At 44.5% G+C, this 19,696-nt stretch overlaps 1 protein-coding gene across 5 annotated transcripts; it reads right to left on the bottom strand.

The window, feature by feature from the left end:
• Positions 1 to 7,165: 7,165 nt before the first annotated feature.
• MCFD2 (multiple coagulation factor deficiency 2, ER cargo receptor complex subunit) lies at positions 7,166 to 17,592 on the bottom strand. Of its 5 annotated transcripts, none has more exons than XM_075925407.1 (5): positions 17,386 to 17,592; positions 14,474 to 14,541; positions 13,612 to 13,760; positions 12,824 to 12,983; positions 7,166 to 8,623 (listed from the first exon to the last, which is right to left on the bottom strand). In XM_075925407.1, exons 3-5 carry the CDS (start codon positions 13,752 to 13,754, stop codon positions 8,492 to 8,494), a joined length of 435 nt encoding a protein of 144 aa, XP_075781522.1. In that variant the 5' UTR covers positions 13,755 to 13,760; positions 14,474 to 14,541; positions 17,386 to 17,592; the 3' UTR covers positions 7,166 to 8,491. The 5 variants fall into 5 exon arrangements, with proteins under 5 accessions (XP_075781522.1, XP_006125550.1, XP_075781521.1 ...); XM_006125488.4 differs by lacking the exon at positions 17,386 to 17,592 and adding an exon at positions 16,598 to 16,766; XM_075925408.1 differs by lacking the exons at positions 7,166 to 8,623; positions 14,474 to 14,541; positions 17,386 to 17,592 and adding exons at positions 8,636 to 11,753; positions 15,049 to 15,196; positions 16,598 to 16,770.
• Between the last annotated feature and the right edge of the window lie 2,104 nt (positions 17,593 to 19,696).

Below are 19,696 nucleotides of genomic sequence, written 5' to 3'. Positions count from 1 at the left end.
CACTGTAGTCCCTTGCCTGATGATGACCAAATCCATGCATTCTCATCCCCTACGGGCTCACGCACTGTTACAGAGCAAGACCTCATCAGCCTGCCTGGTACCCACATTGGTCTTACCCACCACAGTGGGCATCTTGGAATCACTGGGATCTAGATAGGCAACGCTCATCAACCCACTTCACAACAGCAAAAAGATGCTTGCTTCTGTTTTGATCCCTTCCCCCACCCGAAGAGTCAGAGGAGGAGGCGGGACAGATAGATGATAGGGATCCAGACCCTCATACACTGGATACCTCTCCAACAGATAATGCCTCCCTCACTGTCAGATGATGTGGTCATACTATCTGACACATGCCCAACCCATGAGCTTAAACAATTCCAGGCATTATTCAAAAGAGTACCAAGAAGGTTCTGCCTCAGGAAGTGCAGGAAAAGCAGCACTGTTTGCTGAAGAATCTGCACCCTGTGCTGCAGGGAAAAATTGCCTTGCCCATCGTTGAGGCAATTATGGAGACATCTGATGAGATGCAGGTGTTTGCCACAGCTATACAACCTAGCTGTAAAAGGGCGGGCAGAAAATACTTTGTTCCATCCAAAGACACTGAATTTTTATTCACACACCCACAGCCAAACTCTTTGGTTGTAGAGCTGGTTCAGCACAGATCCAAACTGCCCCAGTATAATTTGGCTAACCAAGATAGGGACCACAAGAAGCTAGATTTTTTTGGTAGAAAGGTCTACTCTTCCTCCACATTGCAGCTTACAATAGCAAATTCCACTGTCCTCTTGATAAAGCATGATTTTGATAATTACTTGAAACTACTCATGGAACAGCTCCCCAATTCAAATAGGCCTATCTCGAAAGTGCTAGTCCATGAGGGCCACACTATCGCAAGTTCTGCCCTACAAATAGTTCTAGATGTGGCAGATATTGCAGCCAGGGCAATGGCCACAGCAGCTGGGATGCAAAGGACATCCTGGTTACAAGCTTCAGGGATTCCTTGTGAGCTCCAGTCTAAGGTGGAGGATCTCCCATTTGACAAGCAAAAGTTATTTGCATCCAGCACAGACGAAGTTCTCCATAGTAGCAAAGACTCAAGAACCTCTCTCTGTACATTGAGCATGTATAATTCACCTTACCAGCGCAAGCGCCATACTCCCTGTAACTAACAGACATGGTCAATATAATCAGCCCCCTCAAAGATCTTATGAGGATACTTGATTCTCAACACTGTCCTCAAAGGAGGTGTTCCAACCACTATCACCCAGCTACCACACAGGCCTCAAAATAGCAGGTTTGAGCATGTGGTCAAGGTTCTGCACAACCTCCTCCACAATCCAATGCCAACACAGCAGCACCATCTTTTACCTACCGTTTGCGTCCCTTCCTACTACACTGACAGTCCATAACATCGAAGCACTGGGTGCTGGAGATCATCCTTACAGGAAATACTATCCTCTTTACTCTGTCCCCACTACCCTACCTCCTACCCTGTCCCTCTTCAGGGATCCCTTTCACGAGAGCCTGCTAAGATAGAAGGTCGATCATCTCCTGATGCTTAGAGCCATAGAGGAGGGTACCCAATGAATTCCATGGAAGGGTGGGTTCTACTCCAAGTATTTCCTGACAGAAAAGAACAGGGGATTGGAAATGGATCCTTGACCTCTAAAAAACTGAACAAATTTCTCAGGAAGCAGCACTTCAAGATGCTCACGCTAACTGCAATTACTCTGGCATTAGATCAGGGGGCTGGTTCACAGCCCTTGACCTACAGAACACCTATTGTCACATCACCATTCACCCAGCTCATCGCCGTTACCTTTGTTTCATACTAGGAGCAGACCACTACTAATATAAGATTCTGCCTTTCAGCCTCTCCTTGGCTCCCTGAGTGTTTTTCAAAGGTTCTAGCCATAGCCACTGCAAGACTATGTGTAGCTGTCATAGGTATCTTCATCTTTCTGGGTCTCAGCATGGGTAGGGGGTAGTGCCAGAAAGAGGTAAGCCTCCCCCAACCCAAGCAGTGGCCCCATCCTTGCTCCCCTGAAGACAGTGGGGGCTTAGTTTGGACCCAAAAAAGGTTCATAAATAGAATGTTGAAATATTTTTGTGTTGGACATAATGTTTTACTTTAAAAATGAAGCCTGTCCAGCAAGTGCTCAATTGGGGCCCCGTCTCCATCTGGCCGCAGCATTGTAACACTCTTGTACCCTCTCCACCCCAGCCCTGAGCCCATCATATACCTGAATCCCCTGCCCTGACCCCTCATAATCCCACATCCCTAGTCTCCTGCTATAACACTGCTGCACCCTCCACACCCCAACCCTGAGCCCCTTATACATCTGAACCCCCTGCCCTAAGCCCCTCATGCCCCCAGACTCCTGCACTCCCACATCCCCAGACTCCTGCCACAAGATTGACAGAAGACAGCCTGAATGCGTGCTTGAAGCTGGATTTGACCAGTTACAATATAAATGTCAAAGAAATGTGCAAAAAGATACAGCAGCAGAAATCCCATTAATTAAAGTCTGTGAGTACAAGGTTTCATTTATGCTATTAATCATTGTCAATTATCAATAATATTAAGTTGAATATTTTCAGTCATGCAAATGGATACTCTTATAAGGCTCTTTGTTGACCACGTGTTCTGAATTTTGATGTAGTTTGGCTCTTTGGTTTGAAAAAGTTGCAGACCTCTGTCCTAGGGCAACCTGACTGATGAGGCATGGAAAAAGCAGTCATGTGCTTTAACAGTAACAAGCATGCAAAAGAGACATTATGTTGAAACATGTGAAAAGTGTTTCTTGGGTAGTGCAAGAGAATGGAATCTCCAAGACAAGGTAACAACAATTAGTAACAATTAGTATTAACAGTGTGATCAAAACTGTGAATAGTTTGTTTTGTTTGAGTTAATCACTGAATTAGCTGCCATTGACAGCCCTACTGGGAAGCTGAATATTTAGCAAAAGACAGCTTTTCTACTAGCTGTCTTTTAAAGCAATTGAATTAAATATGTGTTAAAGCAGGCTGAATAAACAACACTCTTGCTTTACTTATTAATTATATTTCACTTACATGACATTTGCTATCATATGCCTATCTTTTTTTTCAGGAAAAGCAGGGTACAGAAGATCTCAATTCCTAATATAAGAAACAAGCATAAAAACAGGAAAAAATATCCTCTTTGCCTCCTTTGTATATCATAAAGCAAAAGATGTCATGAACTTAATTTTATTTTCCATTTGATGTTAGTTTTAAAGGGTTTACATAAGTCTAGACTTGTTTACTTTATCAAGTTAATCTCAATGATAGAAATATTTGTAAAGCTACTGTCCATAATATCTTCATTCATCTTACACTGTTATGACTTTTGTGCTACATACTATCTTGCAGTTTGACAGAAGACAAACTTGTTTAATTTGAAGTTTCAAATTTTACAGATCACCTTCAAACACAGGCCTGGACTGGTGCAGAGATCCTGGATATCCTCAAGGTCTGGGACGAGGAGACCAACCTCCAAAATCTATGCACCAGAAGGCACAATGCTGAGGTCTACAGACAGATGGCTGCCAGCCTGACTGAGAAGGGACACACATGGACCCTCAACCACGTCCGCATGAAGATAAGGGAGCTCAGGCAAGTCTACAGTAAGGCCAGGGAGCAGCAAGGACACTCTGGGGCAGTGCTGCTACTATGAACAGCTCAATGCCATCCTGGGAGGGGGGCCAGTCACCTCCCTCCACCTGTTGTTCTCAATTTGGCCAGGATACGTCTGGGGTCAGCCTCCACGGGGACAGGGTGGAGGAGGAGGAGCAGGTCAGCCAGTCGACCAGTCCTGCAAGCCAGGAGTTGCTCCTCAGCATGGAGCCAGTTCCTTCCCTGTCTCCCCACCACGCAGGATGTTTCTCAGGCATTGGACAAACCCAGGATAGGTACTTTAATTGAGTTCTGTAATTTTCCTTATACGCACAAGGGGGAGGAAGCAGGCTGGGAGGGGCTGCGTGCTCCTCACTTGGCCTGGCAGTCACACAGCCTGTGCATGTGGGTGCACATGGAGCATGAGTTTGGAGCACTCGGTCCCATGATGCTTTTACACAGGAATCATTGTTTCCGCTAAGGTTCATGCCTGTGCGGCCGTGCACAAAAAGTTCTCTGCCCACCCACCACCTTCACAGAGCCACACAGTGTGCTGGTGGAAGCAGCTGAGCTGCTGCTGCTGATGGTGAATGAGTGGGGGCTCAGCTGGGCAGCTCTTTGCTGTCCCAACTCCTCAGGGCTGTGGCCAGTGCCATGCAATAACTGCCCAGTTGCTCTGGGGTTGGGGCCAGGACCACATGGTGGCAGCAGTGACTCCTGTGGCTGCTGGGGTTGGAGGAGCTGTGTAACAGGAGGTGGTGGTAGCAGCAGCTGCTCTGGTTGGCTGGGACCAGAGCCAGAGGAGCCATGTGACAGGAGGCAGCAGCACCTGTTCCAGCTGGCTGGGGCTAGAACTGGAGGAGCTGCATGGTAGGGGTGCACCAAACTGGTCTGATAGGATGAGATCCCACACAAGGCCAGCTGTGGATTGTGGAGGTCTCGGATTCCCCCACCAGCAGGCTGTTAGCAGGGCCTGACCCCAGAGCTAAAAGGCCAGGTGGGCAGCCCCCACCCCCAATAGACCTCCACCCTCTGTTTAGCATCTTGCTAGGGGACGGGGGGGGGGGGGGGGGGGGGGGGAGAAACAGCCCCCTTGCCTTGATGCTGGCAACTTCCTAGTGTTTCCAAGTGCTTGCCACCAGCTGGAACAGCTCCTTGGGGCTCTAGCCATGTTCCTGAGCCCTCTTCCCCCATTCTAGGTCCCTCCCCTGTTTATCTCCCCCAAATAAACAGAGTTGTTAAAAAAAAAAAAAAAAAAAAAAAAGCTGGATGACCTCTATTCCAAAGGCCACTGTGGTTCTTAAGGGCCTTGGGTGCCATCCTTGAGTGGACCAACCCAGGAGGAGGAAATGATGGAAGAGGGTGCCGAGGGGGGAAGGAGACCCAGGGCCAGAGGAGGACTTGGAATCCAATCAGGTGCTATTTTCTGTCTTCCAGGCTAAGCAGTCACAGCAATCGTGGTTAGGAAAACACAAACAGTCAAGTGATAGAAATGTAGCCGTGTTAGTCTGGGGTAGTTGAAGCAAAATGCAGGACAATATAGCACTTTAAAGACTAACAAGATGGTTTATTAGATGATGAGCTTTCGTGGGCCAGACCCACTTCCTCAGATCAAATACTTTGATCTGAGGAAGTGGGTCTGGCCCACGAAAGCTCATCATCTAATAAACCATCTTGTTAGTCTTTAAAGTGCTATATTGTCCTGCATTTTGCTACAAACAGTCAAGACCGCCTTGGCAAGGGGCATTGATTTTTTGGATGCTCTGCAGTGAATTGGGGGTGGGAGGGTTGCTGACAGAAGGTTTGGGTCTGTGCAGCAGTAATATCAACAGAGGGCTAGCCAGCTACAGAACTGGCTGTTGAATTCTCACTTCATAATAATTGGCCTCAAGTCCATTTTTGCTTCAGATTTAATCTTAAGATCTCAACCGTCATTGCTAGCGTCAGGTCACTGGCTGCACAGGGCAAGAAAACAGCCTCAGAAAAGCTAAGACTTTTTGTGTGATGTTAGGCTGCAGGCTGCTGCTGAAAAAGAACTGCTCCTCTGCTTCTTCAATGAGGGAACAGCCAGAATGACACCATAGAGTAGCTCTTAAATGTTAGAGCACCAGACTACTGTGCTCCAGGTGCTACTTGTACTGCTTGCAGGGCAACTGTGAGACCTTCCCCTGCACCACCCTCCGCCAGTATCCCCTCTCACCACCACCACATTTTGATCCCCATTCTGTCCCCAGTTGGCACTTGCTGCATTCCACACCTGCCCTTTGGCCATCCAGCCCTACAGCTTACCACAAGCACCCAGGGCTCTCAATCCCTGCTCCCACTGCACAGCACATCAGATAGTCGGGCTACATACAATATATAGATATACACAAATCTGCAAACATGCTGGGCCTCCCCGCCTCTCTTCCCACTCAAAGTGCAGATGTGTCATGCTGTATTGGGGGGACGGGGTAATGTCCGTGTTTGCTATCTTAGTTCTATTACATGAAAATAAGCGAGCAGAGCCCAGCAAAGCAACAGCCACTTTTCTACTAAGTACATTGTATGGACCAATAACAGTCACTTACTGCAGTCTTGGGCACCACAACAAATATTACTGGCTTTCAGCATCAAAGTGATGCCTCAAGACACCCCTGATCCTTACAGTCCTGCACTGCGCTCCTCTAATAGCCCTGAGCTCATGCTGTTCAAACTCAACCTCCAGGCACCAAGCCTCAGCCCTGAGTGAAGCTGTCACCCTTTTCTTGGGCTATGTCTAGACTGGCATGATTTTCCGCAAATGCTTTTAACGGAAAAGTTTTTCTGTTGTGAGTAGATTACAACCTGGAAGAGCTGGGTTCGGGCAATCTGCCCGGGCAGAGTACACAGCACTAAAGCTCTAGAAAGATGGCACCAAATGCAGATGGAAGCACTGGGGTTGCTTGGATGCAAAGTGATGCATCACAGGGCATTGGGACAGAACCCAGGATTCCCTACCTCTTTCTTCCCACAAGCCTCAGAAGCAGCAACAGTGGTGCTCTGAGACACAGCTGCAGAGCGCACCCATTTGAGTACAGCTGCAAGTGCTACTGTGCTGGCAACTAACAGTACAGACACACAGCAGTAGTTTCATTCTGTGAGCAGTGAACTGTCAGTGCCTTACATCTGCCAACATAGTCAAAGCCCTAGACCGCTTTTTATTCCAATTTTGTTTAGGTACAGTGGGCTAGCCTTGTTTCCTATGATGTGCTAGCACCATTACCTACTATACTGCCCAATACTATTTCACTGTTTCCTTGTACTTCTCCAGTTGTTAGGCTCGTCTTATTTAAGCTCCTTAAAACAAAGGGATGGTCTTTGCCCGATGTTGTGTAACACCTAGTATAATATAATCCTACTTCATGATTAGGGATCTAAACTCCACAGTAGTACAAATACTTGTATTTGCAGCAAGGAAGTTCAGCAGATAGAATTGGGTAGATTTTTACCCCTGAAGAAGTTTAAATGGAAAAGTGTTCTGGTATTATTCTTTCAACTTCAAATTGCATCAGCTTCAAAATTTTATTGCTTGTTAGATCCTGCATAAGCCATTATACAAATCTGTCAAAATATGGATATTACAATACTGACACTCAGTTTTCATTGCACAAATGTTTAAACAGGAAACTTTACAAATACATTTTTCCTCATAAGAATAGTTTTATACAGAAAATATCTTTACAGAAAAGCTCAATTTAGATTCTGTATCATGAATCTGATGGCTTGATGCACTAAGTTTTTTAAGCTACACTTAAGATTGTGTCATAAAAAGCAGCAGCACATCATTTCTATACTTAAGTCTGCTTGAGTCTTGTTGAACCAAAACATTGAAAATACTCTGGCCACTTTCATAAGCAGATAATTCAAGTATCTTTAAACTCTTTAAAGTATTAGTAATGAAATACTTTGTATTTGTCTAAAAATAACACCATAATTTAAGTGTCAAGATAAATCAATATAAAACTTAACAAGGCAGTATTACCTTAGATTATACTGTTGTGCTAAATAATACTATAACATAAGAGCAGTCTTTAGAAAAAGACTAAACAGATTACATTAAACAAGTTTGAGAACATGAACTTCAAATTGAGTTTTCAGAAAGTGTTCTATTAAATACTATGCAGCATTAAGAAAATAAGGGTCTTTTTTAAATTAGAAACCACTTACAGTAGAGAAGAGTCCAGTAAAGTATTACCTATAGAAGGAAACTGAAAAAAATATAAATGGCTATGCCAGTAAATGATGTATTTGGTTTTGCAAAGAATTGAACTCCATAGAGTATCATTGAAAGTTCAAGCATAAACCATATTCAACAATCTTGTTTTATCTGACAATTTTTATGTCTTGAATTTTTGTATTTATATAGAATTTTCCTAAAATATAACTTGCATGTTTGATGTGGAATTAGGAAGATTTTTTTCTTGTAAAGGAGTACTACAGTCACATGTTCACTTTTTTTGCTTTCCTGGAATTTTATAATTATGATTTTTAAAATGACAGGAAAATACAGTTTACTTTCCTCTCTATCCTTATACTAGGAAAGTAAAATAGTTTACCAACTGAGGCTGAAGCATATATTATAAGCAGTTTTTCATATTGGCACTTTCAAGATTGAGATAGCATGTTACTTTTAGTCAAGTGCGACTCCAACACTGATTTATGTAGTGTTCCTCCCTAACACTCATTTCAACCTACGGAATTAGAGTGGAATCAGAACATTTTCCTACCATGAATATTGTAGCACAGTGGTTTGTACAATTAGTTTATAATAAACAGTAAAATCACATTATAGTGGGTCACATTTGCATACAACTAGAAGAAATTTAAAAAAAACTTATTCCAGTGATTTTGCAAATTCAGCATAATCAATGTATCCATCGTTATTTTTGTCATCATCTCGTAAGACATCATCAATTAGACTAATTAGCTCTTCTTCTTTCATTGCCTGGGAATGTTCACCACCTTCCTGCAAGAAAGAAATTAGTTACAGCAGTTTCTCTCAGTGAGTGGTAGTGCCCCGAATCATTGAAAGTCATGCTACAATTTAGAGCAAAGGATATCTGGCTGCTTCCTTTCACAGACACTGAATCAGTCAGTCAAATAGTCTCTATCAGTCCCTTAAAACAAGTACACACGCAGGTTTGATACCACATTTATAGGAAGTGGAAGAGGGTTCTGAAAATATTTGACTTCAAATAAGGGCTGTCAACTAGGGATGTGAAGGACTAGTCAACTATCTGATAAGCAAATGCTTATCGGATAGTCAACTAGTCTCTCCTCCTCCCCTCCCTTGCTGCCTCTATTACAGAGAGGTAGCAAGGGGTGGGGAGGTACTTCAAAGTGGCCATGCTGCTTGAAGCCTGGGTCCAGACCCCAGGTTCCAAGCCGTGCTGCAGCTCTGAAACACCACATGCAGCCCAGGGCCAGCTGCGTTGTCCCCAGGCTCCCCACAGTGTTTCAAAGTGGCAGCGCTGCTTAGAGCCCGGGGTCAGACCCCAGCTGACCCCAGGCTCCACACTGCACTTCAAAGACAGAGGCACCCTACTGACTAATCGAATAGTCGATGCAAAATATCGATTAGTTGATACTTAATATCCTTACTGCTAACCTGAAGAGCAGGGCTGTCCCCAGCCATAGAATGGCTGGGGCAGCCATCCTAGGCACTGTGCTTTCGAGGACTCTGGTAACTACCACAACCATCTACGGATAGGACAGACCCAGGGGATGACAGGAGCCTGATGAAGGGCTTCTCCCCCTCCACTCACTCACTAGAGGTGGCAGGAAAAGGAATGACGTGACAGTCTACTTCGCTCTGCCCTGTTGCCCTCATGGCCCGCTGTGCCCCGCTTCTTCATGGCTGTAGGAAGCAGAGTGCCCCAGCCCAGGGTTCTCTCCAGTTTGTCACCATGGAGAAGCAGGACATGGTGGCCCAGGAGGAAGAGACAGCAGGCTGCTCCAGCTCCTGCCGTCCACATGCGCTGTGTGTGTGTGTGTGTGTGGGGGGGGGGGGGGGGGAGAGGGGGCTAGAACTCCTGCCACATCACCAGGCTCCCTGTAATCCCCTGGACTACCCTGCTCAGGAGGGGGCAATGGAGTGGAAGCTGCACCGTGTTGCCCCAGGCCCTGCACCCACTTTGGGACAGCCCTGCCGAAAGGGCTGAGGAAGAAAGACTTCCAGTAAAGGAACATGTTTACAGCAGCACATTGATCATATAGCTGCTAACTCCCCTTTCTATTCCCATCCACCAGGCTGTTCTCTCCTCTGCAACTATGACTACATCATGCTTTTCCAAGCCACAGTGTCTAAGATGGAATAGGGCCTCTCAGGAGCACTGAATGCAAAGTTACCGATTGATTTTTATCCAGCCTATGAACATTTACACAAGAGTAAAATTTATTTGGGGTTTTGGTCCCTTTTGAGGAGGGTGGGGAACCTAAGGCCCGAGGACCAGATATGGTCCCCCAGCTTGCTTTAATCGAAACCCCCCCGAGGCTCACGAGACCTCCTCTTGGCTGTCCCCCCGTGGGACTGGAGCACACAAAATTTACTAGCCCAGGCCTCCCTGGGCTCTTGTGTATGAGGGGAACATGTAGAGCAGTGTTTCTTAAACTGTGTTCTGTGGTACACCAGTGTGCCACCTAGATCAGAGTTCAAAATGACCACCCTTAAAGGGGCAGGCCACCTTATTTCTAGAAAAAAATCCTTGTGTTCCTCTATCTTAAAGTTGAAAAAACACTGGTGTGGAGTGTGTCTCCTCAGTTGGCAACCACACCACTGAGAATTTGGGGGGCTTTTTTTTGTTTTTGCCCTTCTCACTTGTGTGGTCCCTGACTGATTTTTTTCTGTGGGTTGGTGACTGACCCAAAAAAAGGTTCCCCACCCCTACTTTTGAGGGTTGGTTTCCTGGGTGCTGAGCCCTTTTAGCGGAGCCCTCCTGGAGCTGAATTGGTTCAATATCTGGTGCTCTGCAGGGAGGTAGTAATCCCAACTCTGTACCTTGGCTGGTGGGAGACCAGAGAATCTGGCTCAGCAGGACACGGTGATGGAGTCAGTGGCATGACCAGCATGCTGGGGCCTTATGTGATCTAACCTATCACAAGCAGCAAGCAAAAAGATTGTAATGATCCAGAAAAACCACCACCATGGATCGGTTTGTGGTAAGGATCAGCAAATACCAATAAGACATCATTAGATTAAAAGACTGCTAGGTTCATTTATGCCACAAATTCTCCTTTGTGCATGGTTAACACCATACAATGTCAGTAAAAGTGTGAGTCCTTATGACCAGGCTACACGCCAGCTGGAAGAACAGACATGGTGTAAGGTTGCCAGATACAGTGTATGAGAAGGAATTTGAACAATGTGCAAGAAATACAGAGGGGAAATTTGCCTGTTTAAGCTTTAATGGGTGGAGCAATGTATGCAATGATCTAGCAATACGTGTCTGTGACAAGAAGATGGTGTTACATATCTTTAAGAAACACTAGATACACTGAGAAATGCCCCTACAACTGAATATTTAAAAAATGGCAGTGAAATCTGTAAAACTGAACAAAAATTCTGCTGTCACATGTGCAGTTTGCAGCATTACCTGTGTGTGTAATTACCTGTGGGGGGGGGGGGGGGGGGGGAGAAACCATGGCAATGATGAAAAGATACTTAGAAGAAAGGGAAGGATGCTCCTTAACAACATATGGCTGCAGTGCTCATTTAGTGCATCTTTTAGCCAAAGACTTATGTATGTCTTCTTCAGGCAGAAAAGAAAATGTTGATGAAGTCACAAAATACTTCTGAAACAACCATTTTACTGCAGTTTTACTATAATGAGCAGGCAGATCCGAACTAGTTCTCCCTCAAAATGTTTGATGGAAGCCTGTGGGTGATTGCTTTCAATAATTTATTAAGAATTGGCCTGGTCACACAAAATTGTGAAGGAAAACCAGGATTAGATACAAGTATCTCATTCAAAGTATCTACCTTTGGATTAAAAAGGAATGTAGTGGATATGCGCAGTATACTGAAATCTCTTATCCACAGCCTTAAACTCCAGGGAAGCTGCAGCTGCATTGTTGATGCTGTCAAAGTTTGGAAGGCACTTCAAGAGACAATGATGAAATACCTCATCGAAAAATTAAACTACAGGCAGTAAAATTTATTCTCTTGTTAACTCTTAATCCCAGATAGAAAAGGTAGATGCCTAACTTCTGAAGATGCTAATACTGCCTTGGCATGGGTGTATAAACAAAACAAAAAAAACAAACCACACCCACCCACCCCTCAGTTATGCCAGTCATAATAAGTTTCAAGACAGGAGCAAAACCACATATCAGTACATGTTTACTGATGTTTTGAACAAAATCTCTCCCCTGAGTTGGCACGAATCATTAGCCAGGCACCTTGAAACAGAGTTCCTTCAGTTGCTAAGCTAACTTTTCACAGTAGTAGCTTCCTCTGCAGTCAGAGAGGGTATACTGTCATCATTTGGTATTAGTCACACAAATCTAAGAAATAGACTGGGAGTTAAAGCAGGAACTCATATTTCTGCTTCAGTCTATGAATCATCTTCCCCACTCCCACTGTCATTTTGAGAGTTTGCTATTCAAGTTTTAAGGGCACTGTACACTTAGTGTTCTGAGGACTGGGTCTGTTAGAGTTAATAAAATTTGAAAAAGTTTAAGGACAGCCATCAGCTGGCAACTCAGGAGACTGCTGCAACTGCAAATGTGAAACATTTTATTAAACTAAATCTTAAATTGTATATCAGTGTGTGTGTGCATGATTTAATTATTGCCATTCCTAATGTACTGCTACTGCATCTGTAGCAGATACAGCATGGTGAACTATTTCTTAAATTAATAAAAAAGTCAAATCAAAATATAAGTACACCCTCTTAGCTGTTGTAAAATGCTATAGTGTCCAGCAGTGATCAGATCTGCACCACTGTTTAAGAAATGTAAGTACTATTAGAGGGAAATTTGATTTAAATCAATATTTTTGGAGATTAAAAAAAAAAAATCTACCCTGGTTAAATTTATATTTTTATAAAAACAAAAACTCACATTAAAAATTAATTTGACTGTACAGAAAATGCATATTCTAATTGGAATTACTTATGAGAACGTATTGTTTTGAAGAGCCACTGGGGCAATTATAAATACTGCTCACCTCTTTATGTACATGTGATATAGCAGTGGCAAGTTCTAACCCATCAAGCAAATTATTGCCATCATAATCGTGCATTTTGAAGTAATGGAGCTGTAACTCCTGTGGGGACATCTCAGATTCTGGTTTGTCAATTACACCTTCTAAGTGTTCCATGATGTGGCTGAAAATACAAAATAAAGTCAGCAGTTAACATATAAAAGCCTATTTATATATTTAACAGTTCTTTGCTCAAGGAACTAATCTACAACAGTTTGGATGAGATTCTATGTTGAGTCTGTTAGAGAAGTGGCATCAAAAACTGGCATCAAAAACTTTTCCTCTCCCCCTCTTCCCAATCTACATATATATGGTGTTTTTAAGCCACCATTGTGTCCTGATCATGGTATGCTAGGATCTAAAGAGATCTGCCATAATTTAGACAGTGTTGGGGGCCTGTCTAAATTAGCCTTGGGAGGCAATTGTATCTCCTTATGAGAGTCTTCCACAGAATCAATGCTGGATGAAGCCTTCCCCACCAGCAGCTTTAGGGCCTATTTATATGATGTGGCTCTTCTAACCACTGTAGAGAGAAGACAAGAATCTTACAGTGTAAGTGTTCATGATGCATATTCCCCCCCCCCCCCCCCCAATGTTTTTGTGGCCAATATACACAAGGAAAAACAGTGTATAAAGATAATTTTGACTGAGTTTTTCTATGCCATGTAGGGAGGGCAACCCTGATATATTGAAGTCCAACTTCAAAATGAATCACTGAGCAATACAAGTTTTACAGAATACAAAGAACATACTCTTTGTCTTGTACTAGGCTCTTATCAAGACGAATATTTGCTTGATGAGTCTCCTCTGTGTGACCCTCAGCTACAGAGGAAATTAAGAATGCAGACACTAGGCAGAATAGCAAATATGTGCTCAACATCCTTGTGGCCATCATGATCTCCTAGCAAGTGAAAAATACATATATTAATACATATGATAAATACATTCAATGAAATGCAATGTTTTCAATGTAATAAGCACAGTGGAAATATGAAGTCTCCATTAAATTGTAGGATGCAAAAATTTTCAGATTCCCAACTTGAAAATGTAGTATGTGCTGTGCAGCTGCTAATCTTTCTGGAGAACAAATCCACAATAAATTACTTGACTCTGTAAATATTGTCTAGTCCAGGGCTACTCAACACATGGCCAACGGGCCGCATGAGGCCCGTGGTGCGGTTTGGGTTTACGCAGGGCTGAACACGCAGCCCATGGGCAGGATTCTTTGAACATGGCCTCCACAGGGAACATGCTCCACAACAGTGAGGTGTCTCCCAGATGGGGTGAGCACTTAAAGGCGCAAGCAGATGGCTGGCTGGAACAGAGGCATAGAGGGTATTGGTGCTTCTAGCCCCCTGGGAGAAGCTGCCAGGAGTGCTGGGATAGCACTTTGTATTCATGCCCATCAATGTGAAAGAAGCTATTTGCATGTATATGCAACCATACTTAAGTTGTGGCCCTTAGAATGTGCTGAGAGTATCATTGTGGCCTCCCAGAGCTTCCAAAGTTGAGTAGCCCTGTTTTAGTCAAATAGTCATAGCAACTTCACTTAGATGCATTTTACAGTATTTTCCTTAAAAAAAAAAAAAAATAATAATAATTAAACTTACAGACCTTCCTAGTCCAACTAGGTAGCCTCCCTTAGATGTAAATGAAAGTGGGGCATGACATCATAAGCACTACTGGAAATATTTAAAAAACAAAACAGCAGTGGAAATGCTCAGATACCAGTTTAATGCAGAACATTCTTTCTTTATAGAAGTCCTAGTTTTAATGATAGAATTGTGATAGTCGAAGCTAAGTTTCATTAAGCTACGTTGATGAATCTTCTTAATCAACAGTGCATTATAAAATTGTTCAGAGTTTATATATTATTGCAGTCTTTGTTTCAATTATTTTGTGGCTCTGTCCAATGACAAAGTGGCTATTTTGAACGTGTAGTGCCACTACCCAAACAAGGCTTATGTTTCTGATATTTTGCGACAAAACATAAGTAATCAGTGTATAAAAATGGTACACTATTTAGACTCTTGGCATTCAATGTTCCTCTCTCATGAAAAGGGTATAAATCACTAAAGTCATAACTAATGGAAGTTAACATAGGTGAAAATAGAGCACAAATGCATTCTATCACATAATCCTAATTAACACAGAATAGTGTTAAGTCAAGTTATAAAAATGAACACTACCATGAAACAATACTGATCTCCTTTTGCAGAAGTTTCCCTGAAGAGTTAATGCCTAATAACAAATCAGGTCTAAAACAGAAATGTTTGCTATTCCACTTGTTTGTCAGAAGATTTAACACCACTTGAAATGTGATAGTAGCAGGTCACCCTGTAAATCCAGAAATACAAATACTAGTGTCAGCTTTCACAACTCTATGGACTATTGCCAGGAGGCTATACAGAGTTTGCATAACTTATGAAAATATTAGGTTTATTAGCTACGCATTTTAAATGGATCAAATATTTTCCACAACTACCTTCCGAACTACCTTCTTTGTCTTTGATAACAGGAAAAAAAAGAAAGCAGGGGAAAAAGAAACTTTTCCTACCAGGACACTAAAATAGTCACTGTACTTGCTCAGTGAAAGTTGAACTGAACCCATTTATTTTAGAACAAATCCCACAAGCCTGAAGACTGCAATTTACTAACTACTTTGGTGCAATTCCTTAAATGGCATGGTACTCATTTACAAAGCAAGACACCACTCCAGTAGTGCCACAGGTACAACAGTATTCTGAAAGAATATTAATACATGATATAGCACAGCAGCAAATCAGTTAGTGAATTTTGTTTGGACTGAAAAAGTTACAGATTGGAAAGGCAACATGGTCAGTACTTTGTCTATATAAGAGAGTTGCACTGGTTTATTTTAAAGCTGTTTTTAACTAAGGCTGTGTCTATATTGGCGCGATCTCACGCAAAAGCGGCTGCTCTTGCGCAAAAACTTGCTGCCTGTCTACACTGGTCGCGAGTTCTTGCGCAAGTACACTGACATTCTAATGTATTAAATCAGTGCTTCTTGTGCAAGAACTCTGATGCTCCTGCTCGGGGATAAGCCCTCTTGCGCAACTGTTCTTGCGCAAGAGGCCAGTGTAGACAGGCAACAAATTTCTTGCACAAGAAAGCCCTATGGTTAAAATGGCCATCAGAGCTTTCTTGCACAAGAGAGCATCTACACTGGCATGGATGCTCTTGCGCAAACGCACATACCAGTGTAGATGCTCTCTTCTGGAAGAGTTTTTGCACAAGAACCCTTCTGCAAAAGAGTTCTTGTGCAAGATCATGCCAGTGTAGACATAGCCTAAGAAATTAAGGCTATAACTACCCCAGCACTTTGCCCATAACACATGTCACTCAGGAGTGGGGGAAAAAAAACCACCAACTGCTCCCTCTCCCTGCCCTGACATAAGTTATACCAACAGAATTGATAGTGCAGACAGCTGTCAGCAGGAGATGCTCGCCCCCCCCTTTCCCCATGAGCAGTGGTAGCTATATACTCATATACCCAATATGGATTTGCACCAGTGTAAGGTGTAACAACTTAAATTCACACCTTCTCTTGTATACTGGTGCAATTTATAGTGATGCAAATTATTACTTAGGATATGAGTGACTGATTTCTGTCACTCAGGAACAGCTTAACCGAAATAAATCATTTTATACTGAAATAAGAGTGCCCATAAAGCCTTTCAGAATGGTCTAACTATATAGGCTTTAAAAAAAACCCACCTTAGACAAGATGTAAGATCCAGGAATTCCTGAATTCTACTGTTCTCTGACACTAATTCACTACATGCTAGGAGCAATTTTCAAACCCTCTCTGCAATAATTTCCCCTGTTGTCAATTAGGGATAAGAGAAGGCCACGTTTTCTGCAGACATAACTCCCCTGATTTGAAATTCACTTCCACCAGCAGAGAATTTTAAGAAGAGTCCTGAACATCAGCTCCTGATAATCTGCAAGGTAGATGCCCAGTTACAACAGTTTAGTTTAAAACGTACTTGACATCCAGCCCTTCACTGGGATGAGCTGAAGGTTTGTAAAACAATAACAAGCACCACAGCCTCCCCACCCAGCCGCTGTGCAACTGACGAGCGATTAGCAGGGAAAGAGACTGGAAGGCAGGAGAGCGGTGACTGCAGGGTCATTAGGTTCAGTTAATTGCCTGCGCCCGCTGCCCGTTTCCATCTACGTGTTACTGCAGCCCTGCTCGGCTACCGGACACCCCTCAAACAGCCCCCACGCCAGGGCCCTGAGCCCCCACCTACCGGCCCCGCTGCCGCGCGCCTCACGCGACCGGGTCTCCCCGCGATTACGCCGGCTCTGCCAAGGAGCCGGACTGGCTCTGCGTGACAGCGCCCGGTGTGGCGGGGCGCGCGGGACCGTAGCCCCCGCCGCCGGCCGCAAACCCATCGCAGCCGAGCTCAGCGCGGCCGGGGCGCGTCTCCGAGCGCGGGGGAGGTGCCGACTCGCCCCGCCCGCGACGCTCCGCAATGTGAGGCGCGGCCCGAACTCACCGGCTGCGTAGCCGACAACGTCCCGGGGCACAGCACCGGGGCACAGGCAGGTGCGCAAGGGAGTAGACCCAGCCGGCCACCGTCCCCAGGCGCATCTTTGACCCGACGCACGCTCGCGTCCTGCCACGCCCCCTCCCGCTCATTGGCTTTCGCCAGCCAGAGCTGGGAGAACGTCAAGGCTCCTGGACATTCCACGTGTAACGAAAATGAAGGGACAGGTGGGGGTGGGGGCGGGAGTGTGTCAGGTGACCAGCATGAAACGCTCCTTCCATGTGCCCCGCCTCCTCCGTGACTCCTGCCCCCATCGGCCTCTGCCTCTCGCTGCACCGCCCCCGGCAATGCGTCGGTGGTCAAGTGGGCGGGGCTTGGAGCTCACCCAGGAGGGGAGTCCTGTAAGAGCCTCCTCTCCCATGGTTTCCAAATAGACCTGCCCTGAGCCTGTTCCAGGCCTCTCCTTGGCCCCTCCCCCCACAAAATGCATCCCAGGCAGCAAGGTCCACAGCTGAGGTGTGGGGGCGTGGCTCTGCGTCCCGGAAGGGGCGGGGCCTCGGACGGAAGGGGCGGGGCGGAGACAGTCAGGCCTAGCGCTGCCTGGAGCGCGACACGCCCGGCCACTTGAAAGGGGCCCGGGACAGGAGCAGCGTCCGGCTCGCTCAGCTGCTGCGCCAGCGCCCACGAGTCGGGCGGGGGCTTCCCTGCGCGTGGCCCTGGTTGAACAAGTGCCTTGGTCGAGGCCGCTGTCCCGGTTCTGTAGCGCGGCGGGTGGAGGGGGGGGAGCACTAGGTTTGGGGGCAATTTTCAACTCTCGTGCGGAATTTTTCTCCCTCACACTTTGTGTGTGTTTGCACGTGGGGGAGGGGGCTTGTTTATGTCATTGGTTCTAGAAACGCCTCCTCCTCCGCATGGCAGCTCAGGAGTGTGTTTAGCAAGCACTTTGGTTTGCTTCTGTTCTGACCCCAATGTTATTTGCTTTCTTATACCAGTATTTTAATAGTGATAGAAATGTAGCCCTGTTAGTCTGGTGTAGCTGAAACAAAATACAGGACTATGTAGCACTTTAAAGACTAACAAGATGGTTTAGTAGGCGATGAGCTTTTGTGGGAGTGGGTCTGGCCCAGGAAAGCTCATCACTTAATAACCATCTTGTTAGTCTTTAAAGTGCTACATAGTCCTGTTTTTTGTTTCAGTATCTTAATAGCCTTTCTATGCCCCTGTGTTTACATTGTACCAGTCCACTCCCTGTCTCTTCTAGGAATGTTGCCTATCTCAAGAAATCTGTACAGTCATTTTGCTTTTGTAAACATTCATCACATTGTTATTAGGCCAGCTTTATTGACTAGTGCTCATTAATGAGCCAGATATAGTAATGAGGAAAAATCAGATCTAACATATAGCTTTCAAGGCTGCCCTGTCTCAAGAGTATTAGTGCTCTCTCTGGGGCAGACTGTTAGGAAAAGGGTCCAACCTCCACTTTAATTTGGAATGCTGATACTTAGATTTTGTTTCACCACTTATCAAGTGTAAATTCCTCAGGCACTATAATAGTCCTAACATGCAGTCAGTCTGTGGTGTACTCAGATTAGTCTTGCCACCCAAATAAGCATGCCTTAGTGATAGATGGTCCCTTACCAAAGATCACAGCAATATTTAGCCATTCATCTGAAGAAGTGGGTTGTGCTATCAAAAGCTCATGTTACCATCTACCTGTTTTAGTAGTATCTAAGGTGCTGCAATACTATTAATCTGTAACTGGAAAAACTTAAAAAAACCAACAAACTCAGCTACCCCCTGGGGTAATATTTAGGTTTCTCCACAGCCCAAAGGATCAATCACTTATCCACTGGCAGATGTACTTTAGTTCTCATACCAAAATGCTTACATCCAGTCCTATTATATGCTATGTAGAGATCAGGGCTGTACCTTGGAGGATGTGAGGCCTAACCCTAACCCTAACCCCCCATTTGCCCCTTCATATTTTGGGACAGGAAAGAGTAAACATAGTTTTTTGTCCTCTTTAATGTTCCACGCTATTCCATCTGTTGTTGATGGGCCTTTCTTGTTGGCCAGAATATAACATCTTCTGTGGGATATCAGCACTTCATACTAGTTAATGTCACTTTTCTGGCTGGTGATCTAAGGGGTTACCAAACAAATGCTGAAATATTACTTTATACCTTATAGTGAATATTACTTTATACCTTATAGTGCAGCAACTTACAAGCATCACATAAAGTCAAAACACATTCTTAGAATTCTAATTCCTGTTTTACTAATACTAACACACAGCTGAGTCAAACTCATTCCAGCTATG

The sequence above is a fragment of the Pelodiscus sinensis genome, chromosome 3 (assembly GCF_049634645.1).
Source record: "Pelodiscus sinensis isolate JC-2024 chromosome 3, ASM4963464v1, whole genome shotgun sequence".
Taxonomy (NCBI): Eukaryota; Metazoa; Chordata; order Testudines; family Trionychidae; genus Pelodiscus; species Pelodiscus sinensis.
This window is presented reverse-complemented; position numbering and strand designations above follow the sequence as displayed.

Excerpts from the sequence above, each read along its gene's own strand:
- MCFD2 (XM_075925407.1), bottom strand. The coding sequence starts at position 13,754 with ATGATGGCCACAAGGATGTTGAGCACATATTTGCTATTCTGCCTAGTG. Across the intron at positions 12,984-13,611 it reads AGCCTAGTACAAGACAAAGA|CCACATCATGGAACACTTAG; the intron begins GTATGTTCTTTG and ends TTGTATTTTCAG. Across the intron at positions 8,624-12,823 it reads TATCACATGTACATAAAGAG|GAAGGTGGTGAACATTCCCA; the intron begins GTGAGCAGTATT and ends TCTTTCTTGCAG.